Source organism: Corvus hawaiiensis, chromosome 3 (genome assembly GCF_020740725.1).
Source record: "Corvus hawaiiensis isolate bCorHaw1 chromosome 3, bCorHaw1.pri.cur, whole genome shotgun sequence".
Classification (NCBI taxonomy): Eukaryota; Metazoa; Chordata; class Aves; order Passeriformes; family Corvidae; genus Corvus; species Corvus hawaiiensis.
Genome location: NC_063215.1, coordinates 103,726,988 through 103,748,929, shown reverse-complemented (window position 1 = coordinate 103,748,929; position 21,942 = coordinate 103,726,988). Strand labels below are relative to the sequence as shown.

The 21,942-nt window shown below is 49.5% G+C and overlaps 1 protein-coding gene across 1 annotated transcript; it reads right to left on the bottom strand.

The window, feature by feature from the left end:
- Positions 1–3,516: 3,516 nt before the first annotated feature.
- On the bottom strand, positions 3,517–15,467 carry LBH (LBH regulator of WNT signaling pathway). Its single transcript, XM_048298706.1, has 3 exons — positions 15,301–15,467; positions 14,448–14,550; positions 3,517–5,984 (listed from the first exon to the last, which is right to left on the bottom strand). Exons 1-3 carry the CDS (start codon positions 15,324–15,326, stop codon positions 5,784–5,786), a joined length of 330 nt encoding a protein of 109 aa, XP_048154663.1. The 5' UTR covers positions 15,327–15,467; the 3' UTR covers positions 3,517–5,783.
- Between the last annotated feature and the right edge of the window lie 6,475 nt (positions 15,468–21,942).

Here is a 21,942-nt window from a genome sequence, read left to right as displayed (position 1 = left end):
GCTGTGATGGGTGGAGGTTCACCCCTCCAGGCTCTGTTCCCTTGCCCACCAGCCACTGCTACCTTCCATCTCTTCTTGTCCTGTCTTTGCTGTCTTCGGTGGGCAGTGTACAGGTCTGTGACCCAAGCATGGGGCTGGGTTTTTTTGTTTTAACGTGGAAAAAGCAGAAGACAACTTTCACGGAGTTGGTAATATGGTGTGGGAGAAAAAGCTCTTCATTGACAGGAAAAGGTCTGATTTGAAACAACAACAAAAAAAAATTACTTCTCTTGCTTTGAGCCAAATCCTTCCTCTTTTACCCATTATAGGGAAGGTGGGACCAGAGAATAAAGGAATCTCTTCCCCAGCTGGTCTGTCTCCAGTCCTGGCACCCAAACTGCCCTAGCCTGCTAGCCCAGGCTTTCAGCTCATGCTGTGGCCATCAGCACAGCACAACACAGTCGAGCCCCATTCATCTTATCCTCCAGGTGAACTTCCACTGAGCAAAAGTTGGGAGCTGCAGAGGTCAGGGTATGTCCTGGCACCATTTCCAGCACATCAGGCACAAAACCATGGAGCCATAAGGACCTTTGGCAGAGCAGCTCCCCACTATCACACCTAACAACCCCACCCACAGTGCCTCCCTCACTTTGCAGCAGCTCCTGTTCTCTCCATCCCTGCTGATTATCACATAAACACACACAATGCTCCTACCAGTCCCAGGCATTTCCTGCGTGAAGCAGGTTTCTCTGCACTCAGTTCCTCCCTAGGTGGAGGAAGGGCATGAAGCCTCTTCCCTCCCCCTCCTAAAAACAGCACTCATAAGCCTTCATTTGTGTAAGGATGAGTTTGAGCTTAGTTCAGTAAGCTGCTCTGGAGCCAGGCTTGCACAGCCCTTTCTGCAGGTGGATGATCACTGGAGCCGTGGAAAGTGACACATTTTTAACCCAAGTGGCTCAAAGGCCATGTCACTGTGCTGCTGACACTGCTGGCCTCCAGGAAAGCCCGGGATGGGCCATGGCACAAGGGATGTCCCACACGCTGCCCTCCTGCTGCAGAGACATTGACACAGACACTGCTGAGCGTGGGGGCACCAGGCAGGTGCATAACTAAACTCTGCTGTGCTCTTCCAGATCCAGACACAGATCTTTGCTGTCCAAACATAAGCAGAAAGGCATCACTTGGACCATGAAACACCCAGAGCTTTTCTCCTCAAGTAAGGATTTAGGGATAGTAATTCCTCTTGTTTATATAGAGATGTGTAGTGCTTGGGATTGCTTTCTGAGAGCTCAGAGCATGTGCATTACAGGCTTGCATCCCTTGGTTTGTTCCAGGTGACTAGCTTTGGAGGATTTTGTTTTAATTTTGATTGTGCTTCAAGGCGTCTCAAAGCAGATCAACATCACAAGGATGAAAACTCCATGTCGTCATCTGCTGGGAACTTCCTACGGGGATTAAAATTGGGAAGAGACAGCTCACCTGAAAGAAAATTCAGCTTCTCCTGTTGCTTGCAATGACAGAGTGTGGTTACACCAGAGCACGACTTTGACCTGCACCAAGGGGACCTGTATCTTAGGGGTGACTGCTCGCCACATGCAGTGCTGGTGAATTATCTTTGCACTCCCTCAAAGCAAGAATTTTTCCTGTCTGCACCCAAATGTAGGCAAAGTCAGATGCCAGCAGTTCATGTGCAGAGGTTCCAGCGACTCTGGGCTTTGATGAAGCCAAACAGCAGTGGATGCACACTGAACACTGCAAAAGAAATGTCTGGGAGAGTGAACACAGGCTGAACTAAGCAGGACAGCAGTGCAGGACAGCTGTGTCTTCAGTTTCAACTACAAAGGCAAAGCTGTGAGGAGGACAGATGCCTCAGGTCTAAATGTGAGCCAGGAAAAACATGGCTCTATGTGCAACCAAAGGTCCTTATTCCACCCATCATTTTTTTGGGATGACTAAGGCTCACCCATTCAGCAGCAAGCCCATTTTCATTTCATGATCCAAGTTCCAGTTTGGCCACAATAGCTGGAGTAAAGGAGCAGAGAAGAGCCTCCTTCCCACCACCCCTGCTCCAGGCTGACACAGGGCAGACCCCCTGGCTGAGCAAGCCCCACTCAGAGGCCAACACTTCTGGTCTTGTCCCAAAACAGGATGATCCATCAAGATTCATTCTCCATTCTGATGTGAGCCTGAAAAACCTGTTGATGTGAAGCACATGGAAGTAGCAGACAAGTTCAATACATTTGCACTTTCCCTAACCAGTGCTGTATTTTAAACAAAAACATTCTGGGTCAAGAGTAAACATCTTCACTGATTTCAGACCAGCACATCTGGTCACCTTGGAAGTGCTGCAGAAGCTTCTACAAGGCAAGCAACTCTATTCTTGAGGAGAGGAAAAAATCAAAGCATCTCTGCTAGAGGTTGACTGAAGAAAAGGAGAGGTCAGCTTTAATATTGCATTTGTTTCCATGGCATGAAACATCCATGAGGGTTGAGCATGATACAATTCATCTTTGAACTGCAGGGCTCCCACTGAGCATGCCCTCAGTTCAAGCATTAAATGGAAGGGTCATTAGTTAGTGTATTTAAACTAGTCTCATGTAAACATAACACTCCAGCCTCAGCTGAGCTTGTTTGCCTAGGTAAGATTAGAGTGTTAGCTGCCAAATCACAGGAACTTCTATCTATGTACCTTAAAGATACAGGTATTCCAGGGTATTTGCTTCTTATCACCTGGTTTTAGTGGAAAATTTAATCCCATTAAGTACACAGATTGAATTACTGCATCCTGGCATGGTCAGACTTCTACACCCAGAACAGTGCCTTGGTAGCAGAGCAGCTCAGACTCATGCTCAGAAACGCAATTTCCTCCAGCAGCACCACGAACCACAGCACAGAGCCATGGGTGTGTGACAAGAAACAGACAACTCCTCAGGAAGAGCTGACCTCTAGACCCAAAATGGCCAACACAGACAACCCTGGGTAGCTCAGCTGAGACCCTACAAGCACACAGCAAGGCAAGACTTGTCTTCATGAGTGCTGCTTAGGGCAGGGAAGAGCATGCACAGGGAACATGACTACTAACAGCAGCTGTGAATAGTTTCCACTCTCCATGACTTCATGTTCTGTAAGGTTAGGTAAGGGGGTAGATGTAGATTACAGATATAAATATGGATTTTTTTTCAGGAACAAATAAGCTGAAGCAGCAGTTTGCTGCAGCCTTTCACACAGCAATGAGCAATCACAGGAAGATGGAAGGCAAAGGTGCTGCCCCTCACTCAAGTTCCAATGCCCTATGGCACTGGAAACCTAAGTCACTCTTAAGTTGATTTAGGTTTCCAGTGCCATAGGGCACGAATTGAGGCCAGCCACAAGCATGAAACCAGCATCTCCAGGCGCAACTGATAGACATGAGTCTCTTCAGGTGTGTGCATTAGCCTTGCAAGTCAGCACACCTAAGACCTGAAACACCAGGGCTGGCCATGATCTGGAAGGCTGACCATCCCAACCCACTTCTGCAGTAAAAACAAAGCCAGTATGTTTGGAAAGCATTTTCAAACTTTATTTACAACTGTCACAGTGACAAAAATGTAGTTTGAAAAAAATGCTAGCTTCTCCCTGAGGCTCAAAAAAGAATTACAGAAATATAGAATGTATATAATACAACAGGAGGAGTTTTACTGGAGTGCTTTGTTCTTTAGATACGTTCAACAACAAATAGAAATATACACAATACTTCCAAAAAAAGGATGCAGACAGAAATATGCAAGTCTTTAGGGCAGACAGCAGGTCTGAAGTCCAAGGATTGCCATCTCACTGCTGCCCACATGGTAATATCTTTGATATAGAGCTTTGACTTGGTGGTACAGATGGTAGAGACCAATAGAGAGTAACACTTAGAACTAAGACGACTGGCTGGTATGCAGGTGTACAAGCTCATTCCAGTAAGACAGCGAGACTAGAACAAGTGTTACAGACACAACAGCTGAATCCATCGCTAGAGAAAATGGTATCACCACATCATGGCCATTCAGTGATCAACCATCCACCAAGGTGGGCAGGGAGAGTGTCTGACTGGGTCTGCATGGCTGGGCCAGAGGCCAGCTGCAGTGTAGGAACACTGAATTTCTCCTGCTTTGTGCTAACTCATCTCCAAACTCCGATCTGTCCGAAAATAGTTACACAGAGCTGATAAATTATTGCCATTATGTTGAAAGGCAAGCAAGACAAGACTAAAACAGTGCTGCCAGTATGTCAAAAGCAGTTCCCAAACCCCACCAGCGTTTAACTACTCATGAGGTATTAAAAATACAAATACACACATGTCCAAATAGATTTTAAAAATGGAACCAGTTATAAGCAAAGGGGGGTGGCATTGGGATTATTATGGAAGTTTGGTTAAGGCCTTGACATTTCTTTTTCTCTTCCATGACCCCAGATTTGGTTTAGGTGGTAACGGCTCTCATCCTATCCCAAGACTGACTGGCTCCCAAGCTGGTCCCCAAAGCTGCAAGATCATCCCTTTCCAGGAAAGCAGCAGGTTACCTTGTCTGGCAGCAGACTGGCCTTCTCCTTGAGGAAGGATATGGTGAAGAAAGGACAACCACAGACTTCACAAGCCAGTCTGCACTCCATTAAAGCAACCATGAACATTTCACCCTCACTAAGAAGCAGGAATACATCTTGTCTAAGGACACCCAGGCTAATCCTCTCCCAGCAGACCCCATCCTGCAAACCCCACTGGTGATCCACACTAGATCTGGTGTTTCGTCTTTGGATGACCCCCAGGTCTGGCAGCCCTCCCCACAACACCCCCCCACCAGCCTGTCCTGCATTGAGGAGGCCCTGCAGTGCAAAGCTGGAGGAGAACCCCCCACCCCAGCCCATTGACCAGCAAGTTAAGAGACACAAAACCCTACAACCTCAAGGACACCAAGGCAAGGAGGCATAAATCTCCACCCTCGGGCTTGGGGCACCGTACAAGACGAGACCACCCCACAGCAGCCTCAGCAAATAGGAGAGAAGAATCTGAGGTGTTCTTGCCACAGACAGAAGCACCTTTTTACATCGGATGCACATCACCTCACACTCACCACCTGCAAGACAAACTAGGGCGTCGCAGGAGAGACGACAAGCAGCAGCCTAACGCTACCCTGAAAATACAGCTGCTCAGCATTGAAGAGTCTAAAGGCAAACAAAGGGGCAGAAAGTAACTTTGGGAAAAGTGGCTGGAAAACAGGCTCAACAGCAAGAGCAAGAAACCAGACTACTCCTATGGATGCTCACCTTACCCTAGGAGGTGCCAGACCAGGGAGAGCTGCAGGCCCCTTGTCACTAGATCATTTAGCCATGCTTCGCTATGGACACCCTTCCACCCCCCAACACACAAAATGGAAGCTATAAGAAAGGCAAATCTGAGATATTTCGGCTCTGTTCTCATGCTTTTAGCCAGAGGCAGCTCCCAGCCAAACGCTGCCACCTCCAACTTTCTTCCCCCTCCCCGAGCTCCCCCCTCCAGCAGTCCTCTCGTGGTCACCCTCTGCCATGTGCTTGGAATTTCACTGCTGCCTCCGCCTCGGAAAAATACAGATAATGATCTCGAGAACAGCAAACATTTCTCTGCTTTACTTCCTTCCTTCCTCAGGAGGTCTGGTGACACCGAGGGCTTCAGTTCTTGATACAGAGAATACAAAAAAACTAAGATCTCGCAGGTGCAAAATTGAACTTGTCTTTTTAAAAAGACTTTCAAAAAAAGAGTGGCTCTTCCTTCAGAAGGGTGCAGTCCCTTGCCTTTCCTCAGATGCCATTTATTGCTCCTTGTTGTCCTTCTTTGCATCTTCACAGTTTTCCTCCTCCTCTTCCTCGTCCTCCTCCTGCACGAGGAACTCTTCAGGCGGCCATCTCAGCTCCCCGCTCTCCACATCCCCCTCCGTGGGCTCCACCACAATGGAAGGCAGGCGGTCCTTCAGCTTACAGTAACGATCAAAGTCCGAGGGGTCAGGGAAGATCTGAAAGAGCCAAGGAACAGGCTTGTGAGAGGGGCTGCATTCACACAGTCTCAGCCAAAACCCAGCTCGAGACATTTAGGTCTCCTGGGCAGACTAGTCTGGACACAGAGTCAACCACTGAGTGATGGGAATACTCTTGAACTTGTAAATAACCTTTTCAAGTCTCCAAGTAATGGAAATGAGCACTGCCCAAGAGGCTTCTGAAGCACGCGCTTGCTTGGATAGTGCTCAGCAAATAGGTGTCTGCCCTTTTGGATATTTATCCAAATGCCTCTCCCCCCCAGCCCTGCTTTTGCATTAATGCTCTTGAGTTTGCACACAGAGCTATCTCGATCAGAGAATCTGAGATCTCATTTCCTGCTGCTGGTCAGGCTGCACATGAAAACAGGCTTGTTCTCCAGGCCCTGCTGCTGGGAGGCAGGAGGCTCATGGCAAGCCAGGGCCCATGCAGCAAGGGCCTGTGCCTGGTATCACTCCAGGGCCACAGTGCCAGCCTGAAATAGCCCAGCTGCATTTTAGAGATAATTTTGGCAGTGTTCTGCACACTACAGCTACCATATATCAGCAGCAAAACTGAGCAGGACACTCATTTTATGGAAGGGCTAGGGACTGGACCACATTTCTTCAGGAAAGGGGTACCTGTGCCATAGCCAGCAGTTATGCACTGTATTTCTCATGCAGTGATTATGAGGACTCCTTGATCTCCAGCCCCTCAAGGTGCACAGACCTTACCCATTCCCTCCCACCCATTGCTTGCCACATGGATGCACAGGCTCGTGCAGTGCAGCAGTACCAGGGCCCACACTCACTGGTAGTGCCACTGGGATGCACACTTTGGTCCTACTAGGAGCTGAGGCAAAGCACAAGTACAGGAATAAAACTGCTGCTGCAGCATTAGCAGCAGCTTTGCACGACTAGATTGCAACGTGAACAGAAAAGCTTGTGTTACTTGTGGGTAACTTGCTAGGGGAACAGCTTCAAATCCCATCTCATCCAGAAGGGAACTGCTGGGTGCTAAAATCCACTTGCCACATCAGATCTCCTGGTTAGTAACCAGAAGTTTAAACAACCAGAAGGTTAAACCACCACCTGCTATTTCAAACAATTTTATCAGTGCCCATTTCACATTAGAGTTGCATTTAAACACCCCAAAGAAGAAAATGACAAAGTGCATTTTCCCCTTGAGGTTGTAGGCCAGGTGAGAAGTCATGTGGCTGTACTCTTCTTTGAAAGTCATCTGCATTCAAGTGAGTCGCAAGAGCATCCTTGCAGGGAGCAGCACTGCCAGTCTGAGAGCAAGACCTGATCTGCTTTGATCTTTGTGGTTCCAGATACCAAAGCAGACTCCCTGTCCAGGAGCCCTGAGCATTAACCATGAAGCCTCTTTCTCCTTGTGCCAATCATGTGGGTACCCACCACCTTGGGAAGCCCTGGCCACAGAAAGTGAAATAACATCCTATCAACTCCTTCTTTAGCCTAGCAACTATTAACTACAGCATCACCTCCTTGGCAACATTCAGTCTTCTACTGTTCAGCCTCATTTCTCCCTCACATCCAAAGCTTTGTGGCAATGAGACTGCCAAGCTGAGAAAGCCACCCAGCTGCTACCTAATGCAAAGCCAGGCAAGGTAACAAAGTAATGCACAAATCAGGGGCTGGTTGCACATGATCATCTGGTCCTGGGGACAGTGGTGCAAGAGACCAGCTCCCACCATCCACGTTTTTCAGGTGCACAAGAGCAGCTGAGGTCCTTTGAGCACAGCCACATCAACCTGGGCATCACAGTGTGAGCTACTTGCTATTAGTCACTCCCCGCACCGGTGAGACAGCAACTGTTTCTTGGAGCTTTGTGGCTTCTGCTTGGCCAAACAAAGGCAGTTTCAGGCACACAGTGCATTACTGAAAGTACAGTCAGTGGCTCTTAAGCATCAAGTTACCTAAACCCAGGATGGGGAAAAAAAATACCCTTGACATTACATGGTTTAGAAGGTTGCAGTGGAAAAAAAAAGTGTGGTTCAAGAGGTTACATAAGCTGATAATGTCATGAAAATAGCCTCCTATGCAAGAAAAATAGCAGTATAATAATTAAACTAACCTTTGGCTGCTATTATTTTAAGCACATTAGGTCAAATTGGAGCAATTTCTTTGAAAATAGCCTGCCAGATTTTTTTCCAGAAACTAAGTAGTAGTCATTTCCTTACAAACAAATATCCACAAAATGTGGTGAGCAGCTTTTTTAATAATAAAAAAAAAAAAACCCAGCACAATCTTATCTCAAGCAGCTGCAGGACAGGCCGAACTCAAGAAGGTCAGGATTTTTTCCACTAAGTCATGCTTTTTAATCGTTGAGGCAGCATGAAGGGAGATGTTGCAACTGCACTTTGAAGGGGCGTGGACAGTCAATGGAAAAAATACAGAAAGGCAGATTTCCTCCAATGTGACAGGCAGGGCGACAGCAGGCCAAGCACCAGGGCCCAAGGAAAGAGGGTTTAAGACTAAGTGTACATGTGAGGAAGCCAAGTGGAAAGGTTACCCCAGCCAGCCTCCCCACTCCTCTTTATAGAAAAGGATAAGCAAGCACCAGCTCTCTCTGTCCTGCTCCAGTAGTGCCATGCTACATTGGTTCCACAGACCTAATCTGGTCCCACTCCAGATTTAGACAATGGGGAGGAAAAAAAACCTCCCTAACTTGCAGCAAGCTCCATGCTGGGAATGCAGCAGCTCAGCTCTGACCTGGGAGCTCTGCACCCTCCAGCAAAGCAGCCAGAACAGCAAAACTCGCCTCCAAGCCTTTCTGCTGACATTACCCTGCTCAGGAGCAGGGGAGCAAGACACTGCACCTCCCACCCCACAAAGAGGGCAACAGACTCGAGTTAGCTTCTCCCTCTCATTCATGACACAGAGCCACCTTGCACACAGCTGAGGCAGATGCCTTCCCCTGGCTGACCTGGTCACTTGATGAGGGACAAGTGACAACCAACTGGTTGTGATGGCTGCCTAAAAGCAAATTTAGCAACAATTCAAAGGTATCTTCCACCCCTTCACTTGCATGATACCGCACAAGGGGCTGCAACTGCTTCCACAGAGCCTCCCCCTGTAGCTGGGCCCTAATCCTCACCATGGAGAGACACATCCAACACCTCTAGACCCACAGAGGACACGTATGTTGCTTCTTGCACTACTCAACACAGCTTCTTGCTAACAGCAAGACTGGTTTTTACAGGGCCCTCTGGATTTATGTCTGGGGAACTGCTCTCCTCATGAACTTACCCAGATCACACACAAATCTACCAAATTCTTGCCTTGCAGCTGGAAAGGGCAGGGAAAAGCAGAACTTGAAACAAAAGCTTGAAATGATTTTAGGAAGATCATGTTTGCCTCTGCTTCAGATGATCTAGCTTTGCTATCCTCAGATGAAGTCTTGGCAACAAGAACGGAAAGTTTTCATTGCCCTGGGGAGGCTCATACCCTCTCTCAGCATTCACAGGGATGGAGAAACACCAAAAGCAGGAGAGATGTCAGACAATTAAGAAGATTAGCTCAGCACTACCATAATCCAAGTGGCACTTGTAAATTCAAAACAACTTCCACATGTGTACTCCATACCAACACCCATAGTTAAAATGCTTGTCTCCCCTCCCATGGGGCTGAAAACTATTTAAATTGTATTACAGGGAGACTAAAAAAATGAGATCTTTCCAAATTAAGTTACTGGTTTGGGGGAAAGCATTGCTTCATTGTGGTAGCACTATACAAGACTGCAAAGTCCATACTGGGAGACATCCCACTTCAGGTACAGGATACACACCCCTGATGGACACATCTCACTCATCCTCCCTGGGCTGAAGAGCTGAATTTTGTGCCTCTTCAGCAGTATCGAGGCAATATTCCAAATCCCAAACCATCATTTAAGTTCTGAAAATAAAACTTTACTGCCATTGAGAAGCATGGCAAGTTCATTTCAGGAAGTATCTCAGCCACCTCTCAGTGTCCTCTTTGGAGGACTTCTCCAGCTACAATGCATACATTTACTCACACAGTAGTCATGACTTGAGAACGAGCTCCAAGTATGTACATAGCAGCTGTGACTCAAGGTGATGAGCCACAAAACTCCCCAGCCACAGAAATACTGCCCTGTCTCAGGTCATGATGTCAGGGAAACTTCCTACATCTAACCATTTTCCCTCAGAGTAACAAGGCATCAAAGTAGGGGGGAAAAACACGCTCTGAGGTGTTCCAATGAGCTGCTGTCCTCAGTTTGGACTTCAGTGGAACACTTGTGCACAGCATAGCTGCAAACATGATTACTTTTGGATCTGTTTATCCCATATCCTGCTTCGGCCTTCATTTAGGTCCCAGACCCTGGAATACACATTGACTCTGCCTACTAATCTTGTCTAGCAGCTGTGCTTGCTATCACCACCTTTTTGCAGCCTTGCCTCGAAACCTTCCACAGCAGCAAGCAGCAGCTCTGCTGAAGGACTTCCCCTGCACAAATCAAGGCTGCACAGACATGAAGCACCTCACAAGAAAACAATTACAGAGGAAGTACAATTTCCATTGAGCCAACAGCCCCATGGTCAGTAACATACTGGTGGTCATTTAATTGGAGGGATCCAGCAAACACAGCTCAAGCCCCTCAGCATGGGAAGCCAGTGCTTCCCCAGGGCTGGTGAAGAGATGTTGCACTCACCAGAAATGACTTCCCCAACACCAAGCTTTTGGCACAGCCACTGGATAGAGCCTTAAGCCTATTTACCCAGATTCAGCTACTCTGACGTGCTTCCCAGCAAGCTGTGGCTGTGATTAACCTAGACAGATCCCAGCATGAGATCACGACTTAATAGAGCTCAAGCTCCCCATGACAACCAAACCTCAGCTGATGGCATGAGGCAAGCTCAGCCCCCACAGGCCAGTCTCCTACATGGGAGCCTGAAGGACCAGCAAGTCACCAGCCAGCAGCAAAGCAGCACACTCAACTCAGGACACTGCCTTTGCTCAGAACACACACTTTGGAACTTGAAGTATTTTCCATTGTGCTCAGACCCTGCTCCACTTCCAAGAAGCAAGGTAGGATTCTGGTCAAGGCACTGTTTTGACAGCAGCTCCATGAAATGATTAATTCAGCCTCAGTTTCAGTGGCATTGTTTGTGCCACTGGGAGACAGCAGCAGAGGACAAGCTGGCAGAGTGCTGATGAGGCTCTTCAAAGAATGGGTATTTCTAGGGCTGGGAAACAGCAAACAGTGCACTAGCTCTGGCTGGCAGCAGGAACAGCCCAGCTCACTGGACATTGCCAGGCAGGAAGTGCATGAAGCCCTCCATAGCCACATCTGTTTGTAGCAGGGGCAACTTGAGCCATCAGCTGCATTTCAATGAGTTTTTTGTTTAGTAAGTCCCATGGGAATTATGGGACATCTATTAAAGATCCAGAAATAGCTTCTCACTGCAGGCACAAGACCCAGCATGACATCATCTCTTCAGTCACATCTTCTGTTTTGTCTATGCTGCCCTGTTCTGGGACTCATGCCCCAAATTCACCACTCACTTCTGCTCAGGCCCTTGAAATCTGTTGACTGAACCATCTTCAGGGGGCTCAGCAGCTTGCTGTCACAAATACAGAAATGAAAGGTGTCTTGCAGAGGAAGATTTTGAAGCTAGCACACTAGCTTACAAGCATTTTGCATATTAACTGGAAAAAGGGCATTCCTATGATGAGAAAGAACATTTGCCTTAAGCCTATGGAGGCAACTCAGTTAATAGTGGTATTACCTCTGCAGTCTGAGTTTTCACACCATTGAGCAGTGATGATCAGCCCAGCAAAGGGCACAGTGCTTCACCAGGGAGGGGAGTACAGAGCTTCAGCTAATGTCCAGGACGGACAGACACCCCAGGGGGTGGAAGATGCAGAAGAAAAAAAAGTCAACAACCCAAGTTCCCTTCATAAGGGCCAAGACAGAGAAGAGCCCTGAAGTTCAATGAACTCCACAAGACAGAGGAATCAGATTGCTGAAGTTTATACTCAGGGTATGAGCTTGCTTCCTCAGTTTATTTCCAAGTAAAGGCAAAAAGACTTTGAAACAGTAGTCTTGGTAGAACAAGTCTGTCTGCTGCAGGTACTGGTGTGCTTTAGAATTCCAGCAGTGCTGCTGTGCTGTACCACCTCCTCTGGTCCAGACAGTTTCATGCCTGCCTCCAGTGGCAGAAGCAGCCCCCAGTCTCACAGGCAGCATCCTACAGACCAACTCCCAGGCAGTCCCTGCTCTACACAGCTTGAAGGTGGAAATTTTGAACCTCAGTTTGAGGTCATCTTTGTAGTAAAATAAATTCAAGATCTACTAAAGGAACAAGAGAAATTTTTGAAGCTAAAAGTTTGCCTCTCCTGGTTCTGGCTCCACTTTTTATTTTTTGCTTCTCATAGCCAGCCCAGGGCTGTTAGACTGTGAGCGCCTGACGCTGCAGATGAGTGGAGGAAGATACTGCAAGCTTAGAACAACAAGCCTCAGTGTAGGAGCAGTCATGCTCCATTAGCCCTGTCTGGTTTTAAGTTATTGCACTACAGCTTTCAGACAAGCATACAATTTTCCACGTACCAAACTCTCTCCATCAGCAAGATGAGGCACAAAGTGCCAAAGTCTGAGGTAGAACAAAAAGTTCATAGTGCTATTTGCATCAGATTTGCCCTTGCTGGTCTCAGTTGAGTTTTCAACCCTTTAAGGATGCTTTCAACTTACCTTGACTTACACTGTGACATTCTCAGCCTAGCAGCCAGAGAAGGAAGGCTGGATCCTGCTCCCCAATCCTCTTTACACTAACCTAATTTAGAGGTAGACCTCATACACAGCCCACACACTGCTATTGCCATAAGAGTCTTGCATTTCAGCTCCTTTACTCTTGCTGCCATCAGTTTGCTTCACATCAAGGTGAAGTTCCTTGCAGGCATTTGAAAAAAAATCATCTATGACTAGACCACTAAAGAGAACAGATCTAGGATCAAAAGCCCTGCACAGATATGAGTTGTCAGCGTTTATGACTCACATGCTCAGGTTCAGGTGATCCACTCAAAACCAAACAGGCCTGTTCCCCAGTTGGCCCAAGCAGACTTATCAAGGTCCTTAGCACTTGAGGAAGAGCCTTGCTGAAGTGATCATTAGAACAAGCAGGGCACCTAGATTCTGCCTCTCCCTGGGAATTTGGATGGGTAAATAGAAGCCTTTGACCTGACTGGGTTAAGCCTCTTCATAAGGTGACCCATAAAGACATCACATGCAGGTTAGTTTGCTTCAGGTCTAACCACTGTCATTCCTCTGCACTCCGTCTGTAAGAGACGAGGAGAGGCTGTAGACTCCCCACTAATTCAAGCACTGAAGCACAGCTATAAACCACACAACATGCATTATCCAGAATCCTGACTAAAAGAAGGAATGCATCCCCTTTTCTTCCACATAGCTTTGGCTTCTGCTGGAGGCCTGAGCCATGGCCCAAAGTTCAGTCGATTTCATGCTCCGGCGCACTGCTGCTGCCTTGTAGTTCCCTTTTCAGACATAAATATGCAAACATACAGCACCTCATCCTGAATGCACACTTAGAGCAAGTGCCTCTGTGCAGGTTGTGTAACATCTGCAAAGGACGAACCCTGCATCTGGATCTGCCAATAAGAGTCACCCAATGTACAGAGCAGATGCAAGTCATCTGCCAGCACTCAGCATCTGTGTCAGATCTCATCAACAAGTCTCCTGGAAGTGCAGGAAGCCATGGAGCTTGGAGGCTAAGGTGCCTAACTTGTGCTTTGATTAACTACAGGCTAGGAAATGAAAGGGGTTTTGAGACTAAAAGACTAAGGCTCAATCTAGTTGAAGACCACTTCTTCACCCCAGCCATTGATCTAGAGATTAATAGCTAACTACATTGCTCAGAACTTTCAGAATGAATGCAACTCGTGCCCCCAAATACCGATATCTCCAGTGACATTTCAAGGCTCATTTAGGCTGTGGCTGGCTTCACTGTATCCTACAGAAGACTGTTAACCCTTTCAAATGGGCACATCAGTCAGGAAAACCAGGAACTAGATCAAATAGGTGTGGATGCCATATAAACAGCATCCTCCTGCTCTCGGCAGCTCAACTCTATGCTGTGTTACAAAGATCTCAAGAGCCCTCTCAGCCCAGTGAGTGGCATGAATCCTTCTTTAACCCATCTCCCACTGAGCCCCGGGAATGCTGAATGAGTGGGGGCTCAGTCACTTCAAAACAACTGAATCCTCTGCCAACCCACACTGATAGCAAGTGATATTTTACACAACCATCTCCTGCCAAGCAAACATTCCAGTCTGTTGACTAGGTCTCACTACGGCAAAGACGTGCTATTAGGTCAGGCTATGGAAAGGTACATTAGACCAAGCTTACAGTCTAGCCCAGGTAATTCCACATGGGATTAATGCCTCAACTGCCAGAAAAGCACTTACCTGATACGACAGCCCATCCTTGCGGGGGCTTAATCCGATCTCATCCATGGCTGGGGTGTTCATCATCACTTCAGTCATTTCAGCGGATTTCAGATAATCAGCGCTAGAGACAAAAGACAGCATTCCAGTGATCTGAGGGGCTCCGGGAGGACGGAGCACAAGTCAAGCAGCGAAGCGAGCAGCAGAGCCTGTAGGCAAGTCTTTTTCTGGTCCCTTCCTTCCTGCCCCCCCTTGGAAGGCAGCGGAAAAAGCTCAGTACCTCGTAAGCCAGAGCTACATCCAATGCCCTCGGAGCACCTCCCCGGCTCTCCCCCCAAGAGCCCAGCTCAAGCACACCCGGGGACGCTCCGGCAGCAGCGCTTCGCTTTTAACTCCGCTTCCTCCAGCTCTGCCCCGCGGCGGAGGCTGAACTTGAAAAACCACAGTAAATAAAGTGCAAGCGCGGGGGTTTTGGTTTTTCTTTCTTTTTTTTTTTTTTTTTAATTTTTCAAGCCGGTGTGCTTTAGACCCCGCTGACTTATTTTACAACCTCGGGGACTTCCACGCCGGCGGAGCGCGCGGGGCCAGTTCCAGCCCGGCTTTTACAGCCTTAATAGCATTTCCAGCGCGGGGAAGCGAAGCGAGCTCCCGCAGCTCGCAGTTCCTCCGCTGCGGCTCGTCCCGCTATCGCCCGGCTCGCACCGCCCGCCCTGGGAACCGCTCCCCGGGGCCCCTCGCCGTCCCGCTGCCCGGCCGCCTCCCGGGGCAGGGGGCGGCTGAAGGGGCTCGGCCTCAAGCGCCCCCCGGCCCCGGCAGCACCCCATCGGCAGAGCCGCCATCCCCCGCCCGCCCCCCAGGGGAAGCGCCCACTCACCAGGGCAGGGGGCACAGCACAGACATGAAGTCCCGGCAGAGGCTGCCCCGGGCGGGGAGAGGCGGGAGGGGCACCCAGGCGCTGCGGGACACGGCGGGACGATGCGCGGCGCTGCTCGGGACCGACCAAACTCCCTCACGCCGCGGCCGCCGCCTCCGCTCTGAGCCCGGCGCCCGCCGCCGCGCTGCCTTAAATGGCCCCGGGGGCGTGGCCGGCCCCAGCCCCGCCCACCCGCCTGACGTCAACTTTTTCATGAATGGCCTCGGCGCGCGCCGCCGCCGGGGGGAGGTGTGGGGGTGTGTGTGTCCGTCCGTCCCCGTGTGTGTCCGTCCGTCCCCGTGTGTGTCCGTCCCCGTGTCCCCATGACCCTATCGCCCCAAGTCCCCGTGGCCCCGGGAACAGGTGGCGGTGGCGACCTCGGCCCAGCCCAGGTGCTCCCGGTGCAGACACGCGTGTTCCCGCTGTTTCAGCCCGGGCCGAGGTGGGATGCGGCCCCCCGCCTCCGCTGCCGGCCGCAGGGGGACGTACCGGCGGTACCCGGAGCATCTCTGGGACTGGGGCTGGGTCTCACGAAGCCCACCCCCTTCATGGTGGTGATGGCGTGGGGGGGGGGGCCGGGGACACGGCCAGGGACGGCACGTACCGGAGAAGTGGCAGCGGCTGCTCAGCCCTGCTCCTGCCAGCACCTTTCGTGCCCCGCACCTCTTGCTGGAGTAAAAGCTGAGTGAGCATCTTCACGGGTCCGAGCTATATTTAGCAAACCAATGTGAATCAATGACGGGAAGGCGCAGGAAGAGAGAGAGAAGCAAGTCCATTCGCTGCCCGAGCAGCGTGAGCACTGTGGGCAGCTGTAGGTGAAGCACATTTCCCGCGTTCCCCTCCCAACATGAAACTTCTGGAAGGCAAAGTACATCTTCGGGCGAAAGGCCTGGGCACCCGAAACTCAACGTGAGTCCCGCCATTGTGCATCGATCTGCCCGTGTTCGTGCAGCTTAAGAAAAGGGCTGTGCCCCGAGGCACATGCCTGCAGGGCAGGGCTCGGCCACAGGATGAGCCGGGCTCTCCAAGGCTGCTGAAAGGTGCTCAGGGCTTTTGGGGACCGTTCCCTGCTCTGCCTGCTTTCCCAGGGAGCGGTATGTTGCCGTACGCTGACAGGTGAAGTTTGGTGCCGGGAGTGTTTGGATTCCACCTGTCGTTCCATGCTGCTGCTCAGACTTGGCCAACACAATGGATAACCAAGCACACAGTTACAAACGCTTCTCGTGTTTCCCTCAAACGCAGGACACAGCTGCTGCCGTGCTTCACACACATATGTATGCACGGCCAAATACACACTCTTTGTCCCATTTTTTAAGTGCTAAAAAAGCACAAGTTCAGTGCATCTGAAGGGAAGCTTTGCCCTCAGCTATCCTGCAGACTGTGTATAAATAAATGTGTACGTTCATACGTGCATGCGTTTCCTCAGACCGGATAATTTAATCTTCTTAGATTCATATTATATAATGTGAGCGTATGTGGGTGTTTCACATCAGGCTTCAGCAAGCTGCTACTTTGTGCCAGATTAAAATGAATCGCAAGGAGTCAATCGAGCCCCTGCAAGTTTGTGGAAATTCAGGTGGGTGTGAGTGAGCTCCCTGCAAAGGGCCACCAGTCACCTTCCACAAGGTTAACGGGAGGGAGGCAGCAGAGGAGACTTGGTGCACAAGTCCCTTTGCCCTCCTCGAGCCTCCTGATAACAAGGTTTGGAGCCAGGGAGAGGAGTAAGAAGACAACCAAGTCTTCAAAGTGCTGAGGAAACAGCTTCCCTGTGTTTTGCTGGCCTGTCCACTCAGACCCCCTCTCCCTGCTGCATCCCGTGGGACATATACATTCACATTGACTATCTTTGCTGATTTCTGCACTAATAGAACACAAAGACTTGACTTATAAATCACTTTTTTGAAGCTGAACAGTCCAAGTCAGTGGCTGGTGGTACATACGGGGGCTGGGAGATCACTCTGGGAGAAGGAGAGAGACAGGGTGCTGCTTCAGTAAAGTCTCTTAAAATTAACTTTGCAGCCTGCCCCAAATGCTTTCATCTCCCACCATGTCCAGCTAAAACGTGGGACATGAGATGGTACCATAGCTCAATTCCCTGGGACGTTTCATCCAAAGCAACCCTGCCTGCGTCCCTCAAACATACACACACATGCTATGGATTTCCTGGTGTTGTCTGTATGAAGTAAAGGCCAATGAAAACCCCAAGTTCCTCTTGCAACAGGCACTCCAAAATGTCTCTGTAAATGCCCTCCTCCAATCAGCAGGTCTTGAGGGTCAAGGTTTTGCCCTCCTTGGGAAGCTCATTCCTTTAAGTATATAATTTTTGATACATCAGTGTCCCTGAAGGAGGTCAAGGGCCAGGACAGGGGTTCACCCTCCATGGCTCCTGCAGCCACCACTGACAAAAAGCAGCTCAGATCAGCCCTTTGCCTGTGTCCTCTGGACATTGCCTTGCCATCTTGGCTGGCACGGGAAGATAGTTTTGAGTTTCCACCTGGATAAGCGCCTTTCTGGGGGCGTGGGAGGGATGATACAGAACAAAATCCCTGGGTGTCTGTGCACTGAGTATGCAGATTACTTCCCAACGACTCGGTGAGAACATGGGCCCGGGCCCTGGCCAATTCCCATCTGGAGGCCTGGGGATCGGTGCTTTTATTGCTCGCTTTGGCACCAAGCCACGGTGAGATTTATTCGTGTGATTAACCCTAAGCGCGTTAATAGTCCTTTTGAAAGCAAAGGCACACCTCCCGTGATTCCCATCAGCCGCGCTTGGCTGCTTCCCTGCATCGGGGCGGCTCCACAGCCCATCCCCACCACGGTGAGGTTCTGTAGGTGACCTGTGTACCAGGAACACCACACCTTTGGCCCTACCCTTGGGGGAAGCCTTGCTGAAGGTATCCAGGTATCCCAGGGATGGGAGATGTGTTACAAGCCTGGGGAGGCATTCTCCATGCAGGGGAGATGTCCTGTAACAGCTGTGCCTCCTTCTGCTTTGCTGGCCCCAGCCAGATGTGAAAAGCTGGGGCTGCAGAGGTCAGCAGGAGGGGCTGTTGTACCTGCAGCTCCCACCTTGCTGAGAACAAGCTTTCCCCTTTATAACAATGTCTAGGCTGAAACCGAGGGAGCCAGATTAACCCTTGAGCTGCTGAGCTGCCACCTTGGAAATGGCGTGTCCAAGCAATCAGTTTTCATTCCATCCCAGATCCTAAAATGCCAAGTCCTCACTTCTCTCAGGGAGCAAAGCAAGAGGAGTTTCCTGCCATCCGTGGCCCCACAACCACAGAGCAGAACATGGGAGTAGAGAATAAAATAGGATCAGCTCAAAGTCTTTGATTGCAAATGAGAATGAGCCCCTGTGCTCTTTCTCTGCTCCCTTGAGAGGAGCAAGACACAAGCACTTCAAATTGGTATTTTTTTGTCTTTTGTTTTCAGCCAGTTCTAGTAAATGGAGTTCAACCTGCCCTGATTTCCCCTCGTTCCCTCATCTCAAGCGTTCACCAAGTTTCACTGCTGTGTGTTTTTGCATTAAACACTGGGGACTCCCCAGCTACCCGGGGGCAGGAACAGCAGCACTTGGGCTCTCAGCTGGGGTAAAGGGCTTTCCAGGGTGCTGAGCTGAGGGACACCAGATGAGCCCTCATGCCTTTTTTATTGCCTTCAGTTAATTTTATAAATCTCTATAATATTTTGCTTTTCAGGAGAGCATAAACCAAAAGAGGACAAACAAGTGGTAGCTTGTACATTCTGAATCAGCAGCAATTCATCAGGAGCAGAACAATGGTGAAGGACAGCCTATCTCTATCCCCACAGAAGACACTTGTGCATAAGCAGAGCCAAGGAGATTGCTAAGTTCCCCATGTCTTCCCCAAATCTGTTTGCAATTGTAGGAGTTTTCATTGCATTTGCCTCCAAGCAAACACAAGACACTACATGTCCAGATTTCGATCCCACTTGGCACAGGCTGACCACATGATAGCCGGCCATGCTGGCATCCCAGCCCCTCAGCAGCCATGCACGTTGCCACCTCCCTTTTCCAAGGGGGAACTGAGGCTGCACAAGGCGACGTGACCAGCATGGGGTCACCCTTGGGGTCACCACCATTCGGGAGCAGAGCTCGCTGGTTCTTGTCTCCTGGCCAACGTTGCGAATCCTACAGGGAAAGTTTCCTAGTGAAAAAATAAACTCTTCCCACTTGGAATTTAAAAACAAAACCATGGAAACATTTCTCTCCATACTAATGTTTTGCAAAAAGTTATTTTAACAAATTTAAATTTGGGGCTTGATTTGACCGTCCGGTGCCCTTTGAAATAGTTGAATCCAGGCCATCACCACAACCATGTTGGAGCCAGGCTTCGAGCTCTGGCTTGCCTGACATCCTGCCAGCACCTTGGGCATTAAAGTCCCCCCTTCTCAGCTGAGAGCTGGTCAGCCTCTCCCCAGTTCTGCGTTCCTCCACACATAATGTGCAGTAGCTTGTTTTGCTTCACCACGTTTCATGACCCCCTTGCAAAAAGCTTGAATGCCCAGGGATGCTGCAGACAAGCTGAAACAGCTGCCACCTGCAGGCTGCCACTTTGGTGGCACCACCAGAGACAGTTCCATTTGCCTCTGCCCAGCAGAATCTTCCCAAGAGGTGGTGACTGCAGCTCAAACAAACTCTGGACTGTCCCTGCATGGCCCTACCTGTGCATGACCTGGCACAAACCCTCTCCTCTCTGTGATCATGGCACACAATCTATTTATTTCCTTGGAAAAAAATAGGCTCTCGCAGTGTCATTCTTTCCAGCCACTTTCCACATAGCATTGCATTTCACAGTGACTTTCAGAGAGTGATTGAGAAGAAAAGGCCACTCAGTGTTTGGCTGTCCTGCTCTGTGTGCCTGGCTGTGAAGGGGGCTGGAGAGCAGAGAGGAAAAATGGGGTTCATACTCTGTGTTGAACAGAAAGAAGGATGGATACAGCTGGCAGAGCACAGGGTTTGATCTTATGGACCCAGATGGGCTGCTAAGGGCTTGGGAATTGGATCTGCTTTTCAAGGTTGCCTCTGGTTTTATTTTACACTGACCCCCCAGGAAAGAAGGGGCCGTGCTGGAGCTGAGTTTGGAGCCTCTAGTGAGGCTGGCTCGGGGTGGCTCAGCTGGTTTCCATCCAGCTCTGCAGGCCCGATTCAGCAAAGACCTTAATCTTGTCCTGATAATTAGGTTTATGCTTAAAGACTTCTCTGAATCGGGGCCTTTCCTAGCATGGGGACAGCTCCTGTAGATAACCAGGAGGTGAGTGGAAGGGCTGGTGATAGGAGGAAAGGACAGAGGACATGGCTTCTCCGTCTCAAGAAACCTAAAATAGGATGACCTTGGTTTCTTCATGGTTTTCCTCTCTTTTCCTCTCCGTGGCTACAGGTGACACAGCTTGTTAGCCCCATGTCCTCCCTGGCCAGTTTTTCACCCACAGCCTGGCCCTTGTTCCACCCAGCCCTGCCTGGGACACGTCCCCACATAGGCTGCAGTCTTCCTGGGCACATCTGTCACTCGTGGCTGGTCTCCATGGCTCTTCCCTGGCCCTCTCGGTTGCCCACCACTCACAACAGAGGGGCAGAATTTCAGAGCTGTTTCGCAATAAGGTAGAATTCCACAAAGCAGGAGAGAATTGGGTTCAAACCCTAGGGAAGGGGGTTTGATGTGGACCTCACATGGAGTAGGCGTCTCACCAGAATCCCCTTCAGGCTCCTGCAAGAGGAGGTGTCTTCTCCATCCTTCTGCTGAACCCTGATGGCACCCGCAGGAGATCCACTCGGATAAAGCATGGATGAGCAGCAGAGCCCCATGTTCAGGGCAGGATGATATATCCTTGCTGGACTCTCTGGAGTTGTAGTGAGCACCCTGCACCCTCAAGGAAGCCAGTAGAAAATGTGAGCTCTCAATGCAGCTCCAGATCATGCCAATACAGAAGGACACATTGAGAACAACGAGTGTCTGGATTAATATTTATATTCTGTCAAGGGAACAGAAATGCCTTTTGGCTGGAATTGGTGTATGGAAGATCTTTCATTTAAAAAATTGAATCCTTTACTCAATCCCTGCATTTCCCCTTTTCATCATCCTAGAGTTTTATTTATTGACAGGTTTATTTTTTTTAACAGGGTATGTTTTCTTAACAGTGCTTTTTTTTTTAACCAGAGTGTATTTTTTTAACACTGCTATTTATTTCCCTTTTAAAATCTGTTGGTCAAATGAGTAGTTCCCTGAGAAGAGTTGACCCTGGAGGCAACATCACCCCTTCCCAGTTTCTGGCAGGTCACTTGCAAGCATCAGGGAGAAAGTGGGAGCATGAGAAACACTGAGTCCCCTCCCTAAGAGGGGGAGAGGCAACATGGAAGTCCAAGCACCAAGAAGGCACCAAAACACAGGATCTGACTGGGGGAATTTATTGCTTCTGTAGTATCTCATCAGTGCTGTTGTACTTGTTTGGCTCTGGTGCTGTAATTAAAGCTGTGACTGCTGCTCTCACAGCACAGAGCAGCTTTTACACCGGTAATACTATTTTTACACCAAAGGAGGACTAACATTCTCGGTGCCAGGCACATCTGTCTCTATAGAACTGAGC

Bases quoted from the DNA above. Each gene is read 5' to 3' on its own strand.
- LBH (XM_048298706.1), bottom strand. From the start codon at position 15,326: ATGTCTGTGCTGTGCCCCCTGCCCTG. The intron at 14,551-15,300 runs GTGAGTGGGCGC...TTTTGTCTCTAG, and splicing joins GTGCTGTGCCCCCTGCCCTG to CGCTGATTATCTGAAATCCG. The intron at 5,985-14,447 runs GTAAGTGCTTTT...TGGCTCTTTCAG, and splicing joins AGGATGGGCTGTCGTATCAG to ATCTTCCCTGACCCCTCGGA.